Source organism: Piliocolobus tephrosceles, chromosome 2, assembly GCF_002776525.5.
Source record: "Piliocolobus tephrosceles isolate RC106 chromosome 2, ASM277652v3, whole genome shotgun sequence".
Taxonomy (NCBI): domain Eukaryota; kingdom Metazoa; phylum Chordata; class Mammalia; order Primates; family Cercopithecidae; genus Piliocolobus; species Piliocolobus tephrosceles.
Window position 1 is genome coordinate 154,009,484 of NC_045435.1, and position 15,638 is coordinate 154,025,121.

General features: G+C 38.4%; 1 protein-coding gene across 1 annotated transcript in view; it reads right to left on the minus strand.

Moving 5' to 3' along the window:
* MRPL3 (mitochondrial ribosomal protein L3) overlaps positions 1 to 13,825 on the minus strand; it is a 40,401-nt gene extending 26,576 nt beyond the window's left edge. The window contains exons 1-5 of the mRNA XM_023207425.1: positions 13,546 to 13,825; positions 12,349 to 12,533; positions 11,248 to 11,339; positions 9,025 to 9,123; positions 853 to 952 (exon numbers count right to left, since the gene is read on the minus strand). Of these exons, the coding sequence (XP_023063193.1) occupies positions 853 to 952; positions 9,025 to 9,123; positions 11,248 to 11,339; positions 12,349 to 12,533; positions 13,546 to 13,637 (568 nt within the window). The 5' untranslated portion in view covers positions 13,638 to 13,825. The remainder of the gene's footprint in view (positions 1 to 852; positions 953 to 9,024; positions 9,124 to 11,247; positions 11,340 to 12,348; positions 12,534 to 13,545) is intronic.
* Between the last annotated feature and the right edge of the window lie 1,813 nt (positions 13,826 to 15,638).

The following is a 15,638-nucleotide window of genomic DNA, read 5'->3' on the forward strand; positions in this document are numbered from 1 at the left end:
ATACAACAAATATTTTAGAACTATCCCTTTATATTTAAAGTAGTTCCATTATAAACCATTCTAATACACAATGACCCAAGTATCTCTATTAATTTTTATATTTAATTCCATTTACTGTCTTAAAATTGCAAAATTTTAACTTCAAAGAATACTTTTAATTCTACCTTATCTCAAGGCTGTCACACCATGTCACAACAATAAAAGCCCACTGCAACTGTATTTTACTTAAAGCAGTTTAGTTCAGATATTAAATACCAAATCTTAAAACAGCATTCTACTGTCTTCTTGTCAGAACTCAAGTTCAGGGAGCTTTTCTGAAGTTCAGACATCAAAATGTTATATTTTGCTAACCATATGAGCCAATATAATCATATGCCAAATCTTTACTCTTTTGACATTTCATGGATTAGGCAAAATATCTTGGAATTTTTAAGTAAGAATCTTTACATTGAGGTGCTATGGTCAGTCCCTTCTGTTGTTATATTTTCTCCAGTTCTTCTATCTAAGCAAGAGCCTGGCTATTTTTCATGAACGCCAGCCTATGACCAATGATCTTTGAATTTTAAAAGTTACTGTATTTCTTTGAGGTGGCTTTTTCAAATGTTAAACTCTCTCTACATTAAAATCAAAAGTGTTCCTCTCTCACGGAAAGCAAACAGTTCTCTACAGGTTTTTCCACTTAAAAAAAAAAAAACGGCTTGTTTGTTCCTAGTGATTAAATCATATACAGTTTTGTATTTAAAAGTAAGTGAGACTTCGCATTTTAGATGTAGCTTTACTGAAAGGGCTGACATTAAACAAATAGCATATTTGGGTATTTTTACTTCCCTCCTCTCCCCGACCTGAAATTACCTGGTTTAATTGCAGCATTATCTGTTATATTAAAGATTTTAACTGTCTGTTTTGGCGGCAATCCAAGTTCTCGGTAAAATTCCAATACGGATGTAGCTTTCTAGAGGAAAAACAGCACATATAAGTAATACATTGAATACTCAAAGTGGAATTGAATGCATAGAGATCTAACCCAAGTTATTAGCATCCCAGAAAATAAATCAGAGCATACCTTATTCCTTAATGAACAAAGGGCACCCAATACCCCTTATTTAAGGGAGGTGAGATTTATAGCTATATTTTATCACATCTCTGTGAATAATCTTACTACTTAGATTCCAACCATGTACATAGTGTTCACATATAGTACACTGGGAAAGACCTCTGTTCTGCAGGAAAATAAAGAGTTGTGCTCATTTTTAAATTCTGACCAGAGACTGTCTGAATTAAGAACCCAAACCCCGAAAAATCAACTCTCTGCCTATTTTGCACTTATTCTGAACTGGAAGAAAACATGGTATGTTAGATTTAAATGTTATGACCACAAACTTCAGAATCTCAAATGTGGCCAGGTTATATCTACAGATACCTAAATATCTCTGGTTCAATCATTTTCACACTCTATAAGGAAACTAAGTCACATCCTTTTCTAAAATCCTCGCCATTGTTTCCTCTTCCTCCCTTTGAGCTGATCAAATAAAAGAATTAAGAGAACTTCTCCATGCTCTTACCAAATCAAATTGTCTACACCAGTACTTGTATATTAACAGTACTATCCTCCCACCCCACTCTAGGTTACACATGAGATGCACATGGAGAGCTTCTAGAAAATGCCAATGGCAAGGGTCCTCTGCTTAGAGATTGTAACTTCACTGTCTAGTGTGGGGTCTAGGCATTGCTAATTTTCAAGCACCTCACATGATTTCTATGTCAAATTGGGGCTGGAAATCATGCTGATGGATAAGCTGTCCATATTTTTATTAAAAGCACTAATTCCCACCCCTTCACACCTATTCAATGGTTCCCTCCTGAAACTGTCCCCACTCTCTTCTAAGAAACCTTCATTTTTCTCCCCTTTCTACTGGAACTTCCTATCACTATATATAACATGTCACAATAATTAACATATTAAAACAAACTTTTCCTTGACCACATATTCTTTAGCTAATTTTTCTGTTCCCTCTTACAGCAAAGCTCCTGGAAGGACTTGTCAAGTCTTTCTCTCCTCCCATTCTGTGAACCCAGTTTAATTAGGCGTTTTCAGCCCCTAGCACTCAATGGAAAGTGCTTGTCATTCACCAAGGATCTCCATACAGTCAACGACACTGGTTGATACTCATTTTACTGAATCTACCAGCAATGCTTAACACAGGTGACCACTCTCTCCACAAAAGACTTTCTCTTGGCTTCCAGTTACTACTCCCTCGATTCTCATATATGTGAATGACTGCACATTTCTAACTTCAATTCCAAATTCTACTCTGAACTATAAATTCCTATGTCCAACTGTCAAGCCATTATCTCCACTTCAATGTCATATAGAAACTTAAGCTTAACGTATCTAAAACTGAACTCCCTTAACCAAGCCTGCCCTTCCCTGGCCTTCGTCCAAATCTCAATAAACAAGGTAATTCCCACAATGCTGCTGTTTAGGCCAAAAATCTTATAGTCACCCTTGATTCTTTTCTTCTTCACATTTCACGTCCCATTCAGCAGCAATTCCTCCAGACTATTTAAAAATACAGCCCACACCAACCACTTACCACCCCATCCCAAAGTCAACCTCATCCACTATCTTCTGCCTGGATTATTTCAACAGCCTCCTAACTGGTCTCCAACCTTCCACACTCCTGACTCTCTAGTCTGTTCTCAATTCACAGGCTGGCATTATCATTTTAAAACTCAAGCCATATCATATAACTACAGTGGCTTCCACTTCTTGCAGAATCCAGTCCTAAGTCCTTACCATGGTTTAAAAGGTTCTACACAATCTGACCTCACCTTTTACTCTCCTCCTGACTCACCCTGCTTCAGAAAAAAATGCACTCCCTTATTGGCCCAAGAACACATTGCACGCTGGCCTCAAGACCTTTGCACATCCTATTGCCTCTGTCTAGAATGCTTTTCTGCCATATTTTTGCATGACTGGCTCCCTTATTCAGGTATCGATCAGAATATCAACTTACCTTGTCTAATTACTCAATCTGAAATAGCACCATTTTTTGTCACTTATCAACCCTTCAGCCTACTTTTATTTTATTAAAGTATATTATTTTTATTAATAACAGTTATTTAAGCATACCAGGAAGCTTCCGAGAAAAATCCTTTACATTTTTAGTATTATCCTTCAAAGCATTTATCTCCATGTGTCATGATACACATTTTTTACTGTTTCTATGTCTTCTATGATAGCAGTACCTAACCTTTTCGGTACCAGGGACTGGCTTCACGGAAGACCATTTTTCCACACATCAGTGGAGGCAGCAGGAGGGACGGTTTCAGAATAAGTGTTCCACCTCAGATTATCAGGCATTAGAGTCTCATAAGGAGCATGCAACCTAGATCCCTCACATGCACAGCTCACAAGAGGGTTCGTGCTTCTGTAAGAATCTAATGCTGCCACTGATCTGACTGACAGGAGGTAGAGCTCAGGTGGTAACTAATGCTGACTCACCTGCCGTTCACCTCCTGCTGTGCAGTCCAGTTCCTAACAGGCCACAGAGCAGTCCGCAGTGTGGGGGTTGGGAACCCCTGTTCTATGTAAGGGCCTCTCCATTTCACCCCCAAACCTACCCAAATGTAAGCTTCCTGAAAGCAGAGACTTGCTTTAGTTGTTGCTATATCCCCAGCTCCTGGTAGATCCTGTTGTCTGCTCTCCACTCCTGCCTTCTGTCCTGCTATTGTAAACATCACTACAACCAGTGTCATTAAAAACAAAACCTATAGACATCTTATTTTCTTATAATTCCTGGGTCTTCCCCCCAACCTTAATTCTTAAGACTCGATATAGATTGCTATAGGACTTGACAAAAAAGTTATGCCACTTTTTATTTCCTGATGTGAAGAGGGCCTCTTTCATCACAATATATAACATAGTACATCTATTTTCCTGCTGTTCCCTCTCCCTCAACTTTCTAACCATACCCCGCAGGCCCCCAATGGCTATTGTACTCTATGTATGCTTACCTGTATCTGTCTGCACCACTCTCTTCAGCTGTGATCTCCTCCCTACCCTGCATCTCTAAAGTTTCAAAGCTGAGGAAGAGGGAACAGCAGTAGATATATCTGTGTTGGTTTTATTCTGGTGAAAAGAGGCACCCTTCACACTGGGAAATATAAGTACATGTCTCCAGTACTAAATTCAGTTATATTTCCTATCCAGAGCCCTCTCTGAGCAGCCTTACCAGAGCACATTGCTCCTTTGTCTATACCAACACTAGACACTGGAATATATCTCAATTATTGTCCATATCACCATACACTTATCTACTCAAATGTTGGTCAGCATGCTGACCTGTGAGCACCTGGATGGTAAACGCTGTTTTTTATTCATCTGTGTCTCTAACTTTACAGCTAGGCACAGTGGCAGGTTAGACAATAAAGAAGTGGGCTAAATGAACAATGAAAAGAAACGGAAGATAAAGGACAGGCATCCACCTGGGTATAAAGTTTGTCTAACTCCTCCTACTTTTCTACTCTTCTGCTGCATCAGTTCTTGGAACACAATGTTACTGTGTTTGTGGCCTCAATCTTCAGGTCTAGTCACTGTAAAAGTACAGGCCTAAAAGATACATCATGACTTGCTCTAAGGATGAGCAAATTGGCAAGAAACTACTATAAAACCAAACCAATAGTAACTTATAATTTAAAAAACAAGAATAGCAGCAACTGAAAAACCCTAATCAACTCAAGATAACACTGATAATAACAAAGTATCCTTCCCCGAAATTCCAGTGAAGTGCCTGCATAGTCAGACTTGTTTGTAGAATATGTGAATACTCAGCAAACTTTAGTTACCTGTTCAGTTTAAAATGTAAACCATTAGTACCCCTTTATAACTTACTCAGTTGCCTATAGTTGACATGAAATTGGGTGGCACTGGCTTGTAAGCACAGAAGTTTAATTTTTGGATCAGTCTACAAATTACCAGGAATCTCCCTGGGGCTCTCCAGTGGAGCCATACAACAAATGCTGAGAAGCTCTACTTTGATGTCCACTGAAGACTGTTTTATACCTCATAGAGTTCTCTCAAGAAGCTATCCTTTCCTCCACAAGAGTGATACCACAAATTCATTCCAATCATTCTCTATTATTTTATTTCCTACATGCTGAAATTAACACTAACACCCAACACCACTATTATCAAGTACCCTGCTTTTCATCTTCAATCATACTCACTTCTGCAACAAGTACAAACACAAAATTTTCATTTAACAGTATGGCTCCCTGACATTATTTTCCTGATGTATAAAATTCAGATTTATTAAATTTTAGAATCAAGTTTATTTTTGACATTCACATATTCCACATGATTTTAAAAGCATATTATTTTGTTAATGTCAGCTTTTTAAGCATATCTGGAAGTTTCTGAGGAAAATCCTTCACTATTTTAGTAATACAAAACAGACAATATAAACATCTCAACCTAAGTAACTTTTTAGACTAAACCATAAATAGAACCAAGGTAAAACATACTTCTTGATTATCATCCAATTTCACTAATAAACACTTTTTTATTTTAAAATAAAAAATCAAAATATTATAAAATTAGGTCTCAGTCAGGAGGAAAACCAAATGCTCAAGTGGCCTTAAAACCAGAAGCAGTGTGAAAGACTTTTTTTTTCAAACTTCTAAATAAGTAAATGATTTCAAAAGGCAATTTAAAAGACTGACGGTATTGTCACACTTGGATAATCCCATCTATGAGGTTGCATTCTTTTCCCCTACTTCACCGTTCTCTGCAATTATCCTTCCCACAATGAAAATACCTCTCCTCCTAAGATGAATTGATTTAATCAATGTTGAAGGCCATTTAACTTCCTCATCCAAAAACACTATGTACCACATCAGTTTTTATTTATAATAAGGTACTAAATAAAAAGGCAACGTAGTCTAATTTCTTGGAGGCATAAATTCTTTACAGATGAAAAGAAAACAGTTCTAACACTATTATAAATAAAAGTGATTTAATTAATTTCCAAATGTTTAGATATATGAAATTCTATATTCATAGGTCTTCGTTTTTTAAAAAATCCTCTATAATCAATCTATTTGCAATTTTTCTTGAGAGCTATAATATGAAGTCTGTATACCTTCAGTTTCAAAAATCTGTTTTCCAACAAAAATGTTGTATTTACAAATAATTCTAAAACTTAATTTTCACATTTCATTTTGAAGAAAGGTCAGTTTATAGACAAAGCTTTTTTTTTGATATTGTAATAAATGTCATCTGGACTTAGAAATTTTGTATCTTGAAGAAAGAAGGGCCTTTGCAGTACTTTCTATGCTAGACAAGTGAAATTTTCAAAGTTTATGTAAATTAAGTGGGTCAAAATCCAGAACATTAGAACTTAACATCCAAATCACCCTGCTGTGCTATGCAACCACTGAAGAGAATAAAGCTATCAGAATAAGCTAAAGAGAAAAAAATGTGTGAACAGCCTCGACTATGAAATGCAGCACCTATCATTTCTGTAATATTTTTAATTATTAGTACTGTTACAGTAATACTATTAGTATTACTTTCATAAAATTTTGATTATAACACATCTTCATCACTAAGTAAAATAGAATAAATTGAGCTCCCACTTTTTTTCTCCAAACTTTGTTTTTTCTTGAGAACTAAAATATTCAGAGAACCAATGTGAGACTTTCAGAACTGGAAGAGAATTTAGAGATCATCAAGTACTATTCCTTGTTTTTATGGGTAAGAAAACAGATGTTCAAAAGGTGAGTAAGGGGGACCTAAAGGTAGAAATCAGGATTAGAACTCAACTCTTCTGATCCCACATCACTTATTCTCTCACCACCTCGTATTTCAGGGGAAGCAATCTTCACAGACCTGCTGAGGCGGAAGGGATTACCCTAGCATTCTTGATTTACAAATATCAAGGCCATGAAGTCATCAATTTACAAAACTCGTAATGAAAATGAAGATGATGATGCTAGTCATTACAAAAATCCAGAAGTACAATCAAGTAGGAAACAGTGGCATCTACCAAACCAAAGAATTACTCATATGAAGGCTGGTACATATTAATACATTTTTAAAAAGTCAAACACTTGATTTTTTTTAAAAAAGTTCCCAAAAATATCTCATTGTACGTTATAATTACTATGGAGTTATTTGAAGCCCGAGTTTGTTAGTCAATAAATTGTTAAGAATAGCAGGAGAGAGATTATTACAAAGTTGTAAAGAAAAATAAATGGTCTATGCTACCGTAATACTCAAAAATAGCTAACTTCTCTAACACGAAACAAAATAAACCATGTCACAGATTTCAATGATATCCACCACCACTTATTAACTATCAGTATTTCTCACCATTTATAGAACTATGATTTTGTGAACATCTCAAACATCTCTTTCCTCCAAAGCTTCCCTTTTCCTTGTTCCTATCCCAGAGTATGTCATCAGCACTGACCTGTGTCCTTCCACCCGGTCCTTTCCAATCCCTGCTCCTTCCAATCTCAATGCAACTGCCTTGCTTATAAAGGCTCTTATCAGCTCTCCCCTGATCTCTTAAAACAGTCTCCTAAAGTCTTTCCTCTTGCTAGATTTTTAAAATCTTAGGTAACTAATTTAACAATTTGAACAAGTTACCTAAAGAATTCAGAAAGCACCTCAAAGTCCATAGGATGAAGTCTAAACCTCACACTACCTTGATGGCTGCAACTTCACCACCCTCTCAACACTGGCCCGGCCTGCACACTAAAATGCAGCCACTTTACACTTCTCTTCCCAAGAACACATGCTCTTCCATGTTGTCTCTGCTTCTGCAGAGGCCATTCTTTCTGGAATACCTCTAACACCCATTTTCCTTTCTGTTCTCCTCCTTGTGAAACCTCCTGGGATTTTCCCTGGCAGAATTGGCTGTCTCTGGTTCTGTGCTCCTTAGATTTATAATATTGTACTGGGATGGCTGGTTTATTTGTGTAACTTCCTCACTAGCTTATGAGCCCCCAGGGGGTAGATATCAAGACACACTTAAGTAAGGCTCTGGAGTGTGTCACTCTACTTCTTACCAGTGGGTGACTTTGACTGAATTAGTTAACTGCGTTAGCCTCAGAGGCTGAAAAGTTTACATAAAGCAACAAATGAAAAAGGCGTAATGCTTATGCATGTGGCATGTAATAAATGTTCAATAAAAGTTAACTATGATAAGAAAATAGAGTAGTTAGTAGGCACACAATAAACAACTGATAGTTTTGAGAGTCAGAGAGTATAGGTTGTATCCTAACTTCTGCCTTGTTCATTTCATAAACAATTTACAATGGAAAAAAAAGTTTGTCTTAGAGATAAGCAATGTGTTCTAGTAAACCTAAACATGTTTAGTGAAAGCCATCACCATTTTGAGAAAGGTTTTCTGGTTTTAGTTATTCAATACAGGATACTTACTAGGCAGCTTTTCCAAACTACAAACTCAGTACTCTACTTAAAAAAAAAAAATGCTTTATTAAAAAAATGTGATTTGGGTTCTTATATAGCTTTCTCCTAAACACTGAAAACTCCTTCTAGAATACACAAAATTAATTTCCACGTGCTCTTGGTGTCAAGTGTTAAGACAACTTTCCATAGGAAGAAAGTGAAATGAAACATAAAACAATAACAAAATAACCAAATCTACTGAGTGCCTGTTATATTCTAGGCACATTTGAAAAACCTAATTTAATCCATGTGATAAACCTATTAGGTAAGTAGTATTTTTATTCCCATTATACAGATATACAAACACTACAGCTTACAGTGGTAAAAGTACTTGTTCCAGATACAGGGGGAGGTATCAGAACAAACTCAAGAGTCTCCAAGACTCCCGGGCAAAATGGCTGTGCCAGACTGCCTCCCCCAAATACACAATTTTCCTCACAAACAAATGCAAGTTTGTGGCTGTGGAACAATCTCAAAACATAAACTCATCCAGCTTTGAAACTGATGAAAAATGCGGTATTCTAGCTATGAAAATACATCCTTACACGAAAACGTGATACAGTTTTTCCTCCTACAGACAGGGCTGCCGTTTTTCCATTATGGTTTTCCTTTGAAGTATACTTTAGGACATGGCAGTCTCGTACCTAAAAAAACAAACATAAAAAAACTAAGCATGTGCCAATACATATTTTAACATTGCAAACCAGTCACATTGAGACCTTAGGACAAACAGGAATTCCCTACAGTTACTTACCTCATCTTTCCTCTAACACCAACCACAATCTTAAAAACATAAATTTTTTAAAAAAAATTATTAAATACACACTTTGGGAGGCCGACGCGGGCAGATCACAAGGTCAGGAAATCAAGACCATCCTGGCTAACACGGTGAAACCCCATCTCTACTAAAATACAAAAAATTAGCCAGGCGTGGTGGTGGGCGCCTGTAGTCCCGGCAACTCGGGAGGCTAAGGCAGGAGAATGGCGAGAACCCGGGAGGCGGAGCTTGCAGGAAGCCAAGATTGCACCACTGCACTCCAGCCTGGGCAACAGAGCGAGACTCCATCTCAAAAAAATAAAAGATAAAATGAGTATAAACAAAATATACATGCAACCACTACCCAGCTCAAAAGTAGAATCCCAAAAGCCCGTGTGTGTCTCTTCCCAATCACCTCCTCATCTTTTTACCCTAGAGCAGGAGTACTCAAAAGTATGGTGACCAGCCAAGCAGTGTCAGGATCCCCTGGGAACTTAATAAAGATGCAGATTCTCAGGCCTCAATCCAGACCCACTGAAACAGAATCTTGGTGTTTTATAAGACCTCTAAGTGATTCTGAGGTTCACTAAAATTTGAGAAGCACTGCCCTAGAAATAACTGTTGACATTTATGGTAACCATTTACTTCTCTTTGTAATTACTATTTTAGAAAGTATTGCTTAATAATGTATTTAGATTTGCCTGCTTTAAACTTTATATAAATGGAATCAGATTTTAGGTACTCTTCCATGTCTTACTTCACTTATTTGTAAGGTTCATCTATATTGTGTGTGGCTCTATTCTGTTCACTTTCATTGCTGTACAACATTTCATTATGTGAAAATAACATGATTTGTTTACCTGTTCTACTGTGGACAGAGACTTGGGTTATTTCTAGTTTGCTGGGATTAAGTGTGATGCTGCTGCTCAAGTTTTCTAGTAATACTTGGAAGCGGAATTGCTAGACTACAAGGCTTACCCGTCTTAATTTTGCCACATAAGGCTAAAGTGTTTTCCAAAATGGTTTTGTACGAATTTATAATCCCACCAGCCATTCCTGAAAGTCCCCTGCCCCCACCAGTTTCCTCAGAGTTCACAAAACTACTGTCTTATACTTGATCATTCAGAGCCAATAATAATGAGAAAAGGATCTATAGACTCTTTGTGCCTTATTAGCACTTTAAGCACTTAGGTCCATGAGCTCGTACTTTACATCACCTGTATCATTACTTGCCTAAGACTAAGCCACAAGGATCAACTGAGTTGTTCAAAGTGATTTGGGGAGTGATGATCTCCTACCAGTATCTTTCTATAATAACAATAATAACAACAACAACAACAATAATGATAAAGACAATAGTAGCTAATATATAGTGGACACATAACATTGTTTCAAGTGCCTGACATTTATCATCTTGTGCAATCTACACAATAACCTTTTGAGGTAGGTCACAATTATTTCTTTTACAGAATAGAGTATCTTTTACAGATGAGGCACAGTGCTCGAAGGAACACACTAGTAAGTGGCAGAATCAGGACTGCAACTCAGGTATTCTGGTCTCAGGACCCACATTCTTACCCATTAGACTACAGCTTATCTTAGTGAACAAAATGCAGCCTCACCAAACAAGAGTATTATATTCTGTTAGCAAAAAGATCAAAACTGTAATGTGGAGTTGAAAGAATTCCATAAAAGAAAACAAAATGGGACTGAGATGTTTTTCCGATTATGAAGTAAACAAGGGGATCTGTAAAAGGATAGGTTATATTTAAAAAAAAAAAATGCATTGCTCCGGTTATCCAAATACCAGTATCAGAAGGCCATTGCTCAGGCAAGGGTGAGGGCATTCCCGAAACCACCATAAGTTCTTTAATACTATTTATGTTCAACATTACCCCTTTTCTTCACCATACAGTTCCACGTTTCAGCATACAAATAGTTCTTGTTAAGGTTTGCACAAACAGATCTTGAAACACATAGATATCTCTTACATCTTCTGTTTCTTTCTTACCTGAAGTAATGTGACCACGTGCTTTTGACCATCCTTGGTCCATAAAGGCATCATGCCCAGTTTCAAGGCAATAAGGCCAACTCTAAAGGAACCTGGCAATTAAAACCAAAGCAATGTGAACTAAAGCTTTTGCAACACTCGCCAATATGATGAAATCGTTTTTCCCAAAATCAGGTTTCAGTATGAGGAGCAGGCACAAAAGAAATATGCCAAAATATTCAGAGTAAAATAGGACTGTTCTTTACAGACATAAGTGCCTTCAACCACGCCTGGCATGACATATTGGTGCTCAATAAATATTTGTAAAATGAATAAACATAAATAGATGAAATAAAGAAAATACATAAGTTATATATATTCTGGTTTTAAAATAATGGCATTCATACAGGGCATGATAAATTCATCATTTTGCTTTCCTAGTATCAATTCTTACCCAACTTTATTCATTAGAAAACATCTATTACTCAGACTCTGAGAAGATAGCTGAGGCTATAGAGATGTCACAACTGGTCATATATTGCTAAAATATGTACGTCTACAACAAGACACTTAGATTCTTTGCATATACTGGTAAAGTTGCCTCATTAAGAAGTTTTGATAACCAATTCAACTGTCACAATAAACCCTAACCAGGGACCACACACTTAATAGAAAAGGCCTTATTCCTCTTGTTCTGGCCACACATGGGTTTAGCATCTTTCTAGACACCAAGAGCTGATTCAGGGGTTATGCTTCCCAAATCTACAGTGCTACAACATCCCAACTGAACATCCATGCAACACATTACAATTTACATCACACTCTTGCAGCCTTTCTTTCCTGACTTATATTCTTTTTAGCTGAAGTAAACAAGAGAATGTATGCAGAATGATTCTCCCTTCATCTATAAAACAGCTTCTCAAGGAGGTCTTTATTATCAGGCATTCACTAACACTAGACTAGGAGGTTGGAAATAAACTTGCAAAACAAACCACAATAGAACAGACACAGCACATGAAAAATAAATTAATGATAAATTTATCAAGCAGTCACTAGGATTTTAAATGTGTCCAGCCACACAGTAATTAGGAAAAGAGAGCTCATCAAATACAAAATCATCACCTGGTTCCCAAGGATGTATAGGCCATGGTTCATCTTTCAGAGGACATAGTTTACTTGCTAATTGGGCTTTATCTTCATCAGAGACCAACTGCTTAATGAATGGGACATTTTCTTCAGAAAGATGCTCATCCCACCATGTACCACTCTTTCCATGAATACTTCTAACAAAAAGCCAGATGTGTGTTCTATAAAAAGAAAAAATAAAACCAAACCACAATTTTAAAACTTCCTCCATTTAATATAGAAAAGGGAAGTCACAAATTGGAAAGTGCAGTCAGGGCCTTAGGAAAGGGCTTAGATTCTGTATACTTTTTTTTTCATGTCTCCAACCTTTTCTTCAACCCCACATTCCTTCGGATAAGGCTCACATTTAAACTGTTAGTCGTTACCCTGGAGAAAAAAAAATCATTTTCTCCTCGCAGATAAACAGATTCCCAAAAAAACAGTCCTACCTATAGACATGAGAAGTCACTAACCCATTTGGACGTGTACCTTAATAGTTATACATTCAGTGGAGGTGGCAGAAGGTGGCATGCTGATGTTTGTCTAATAAGCTCACCTCCTCCCTACAATGACATGGCCTGGGTTCAGAGAAGTAAAGAAACTGGGTGTGCAAAGTTAAAAGATCCACAAAAGGCATGATCTCTGAACCATCTCTGAACAGGTGAACGTACCCTTAGTGGGTGGAGGTCAGGAAGAAGGGGTGTAATTCTTGCATGGAGGGTCAGAACAGAAGTAAAGCTTTCTGCAGTCTACTCTCCTTTTGTAGTCAGGTAAATTCAGGTTAGATTCCCAATTTTCTACTTATTAGTTGAGTGACTTTGGGCAAATTAACTCACCTCTCTAACCTTCAGTTTTAACTGTAATCTTTATGATAATAGTTTGCTCCCGTGAGGCTACATAAGGCACCTCATACACTTAGCAGAGCGCTCAGTACCTGGCAAACGCTCACTAATTGTAAGATATGACTGCTGTTAATAGCGTTCGCTGCTAGGGGCTGGCTCATAAGCGTTTTTTAAAAATCACCACTTCAATCCCCTTACAACGTGCTTCCTTAGGTTAACGGCCCTTATTCTTCTGTGTCCCACGTCTAAACAGACCCCCTTCCTTCTGCTCCCACGGGAGGCCCAACTGCACCAGGCCATTCCACTGCTCCAGGACGCGGCTGTGCAGGAGGACACCCTCACACCTTCCTACCTGTTCCCCGGGCCAAAGGCAGCACCCAGGCCGTCCCCGACTCGACCCAGCACCTGGGCGCCGACCTGGGACAGCAGCTTCCAACCCGGCATGGATTAGGCCGGGAAGACTCGACTCACGACTTCCGGGCGCCCCGCCGCTCTGCTTTCAGAGCGTCCCCACGCCACCGCCACGTGGACTCAGCAGCCGTGGGGAAGTCGCCGCACGGGTAGCCGAAATGGTCTTCGGCCGTTGCCCTCCCCGACGGAAAGAAACGCCGGACCCACTTCCGGTGCGTTTTACAATGAACTCCGGGCACTGGAATCGCTCTCCGGAAACTATAGTTCCGCTTCCACGTTGTGCTGCTTTGGATCTGAGTTGGAGTAGGTACGGATGGGCGGGGACTGACTCGCCTCTCCAGGGGTAAAATAGAGGGGACGTTCAGAGTTTAAACTTTAGAATAATAAGGACAGACTTCCTGAGGACGCTAAGGAAAATGAAAACACTTCTATATAGTGCCCGTTGTGGGGCAACTCATTATGCTAAGCAGCGCTTGATAATCTTGTATTTGTTAATCACAAAAAACGGTCCTGAAAGGAAGTAGTTATTTTTGAATTATAAATGAGGAAACTGACTCAGAATTTAAGTGCTAGCCCAAAACAACACATCTGGCAGAGGAGCAGAGTTGGCACTGAAACAGGGTTGGCATGTGTTAGCAAGAGACTACAGCCATAGAAATGATGTATGACTGCCAGGGCTGGATCATAAAACATATTGTTACTTCAGTTTTTGTCTCTTGGATTGCTCCCTATGGAGAAAGCTAGCCGTCATTTCCTGCATACACTCAAAGAGCTCTGCAGGGAGGAACATATAAAGAGGAATCAACTAGCCAGTCATGTCTGAGCCACCTAGGAAGTGGATCCACCAGCCCTAGGCTGCAACTCGTGAAGACATTAAGCCTGAATCACCCAGCCAGGCAACTCAAGAATTCCTGACCAGAAGAAATTGCCAGAGAAAATAAATGATTACTATTTTTTGGAGTCATTAAGCTTTAGGGTAATTTGTGATGCAGCAATAGATAGCTAATGTACCTTCTCTACAAACAATCCCCTGTCCTGGGTTCCAGATCCAGCCTAATCACCATCTATGTGACTAGGACTTTTATTCTTCTACTAATTCCCTTATTTGTCAGATTACTGTTTGCAGAAATTTGGAAATAAGAAGTTTAAAGTGTAGCTATTTCAACCTTCTCTCAATTTCTGGCCACTACTTGAACTTTAGTGGGCTAAAAAATCTTTGCTTTGCTTTGCTTGTCCATTCATTCCACTCATTGCTGTTGCAGTTACCTTAGACACTTTTCAATACTATTTTGAACCTTGAAGGAAAAACTACATCTCTTCATTCTAGCCATGCTGCCTGGCTTCCCAGATACTTAAGGATTGCTCTTCATTGAACAAACATGTTTTGAGGTGTGCTACATGCAAGAAGTTGAGAATAAAAAGACTTCTATACTACTGCCAATAACTAACATTTCTTATCCGTATAATGTGCTAGAGTATGTGCTCAGCATTGTGGAAGCCCATCAACCAACACTACGAGGAGAAAACAAGAACTCATACAAAGTTGAGTTTAATTAGCTTGATGCAGCAAAAGACAGCATATGTCTGAGGATGTTTCCAAAAGAGTGACCTGCGAGGGGCTTGAAATGAAATTTGGAACTTAAGGCTGAGTGATTTTAAGGTGGCAGCAGAGAAGCAGGAGCTTGTTTTGGAATGGATGTTGTCAAGAAGAAAGGACAGTTCAGAATTGGATATCTTGATAATCTTTGTTCTAGAGACAGGAAGAACAGAGAGGAAGTGGGCATAATGTTTGTAAGAAAGCAGCAATCACTCAGAATAAGGAACTGTTAGTCCTTTTGCAGCAGTGGTGTGATACACAGTATGGTCTATTAGAAATATTGTAATGATGGGCTGGGCGTGGTGGCTCACACCTGTAATCCCAGCACTTTGGGAGGCCGAGGCAGGTGGAGCACAAGGTCAGGAGATCGAGACCATCCTGGCTAAGACAGTGAAACCCCGTCTCTACTAAAAATACAAAAAAAAAAAAAAAAAAAA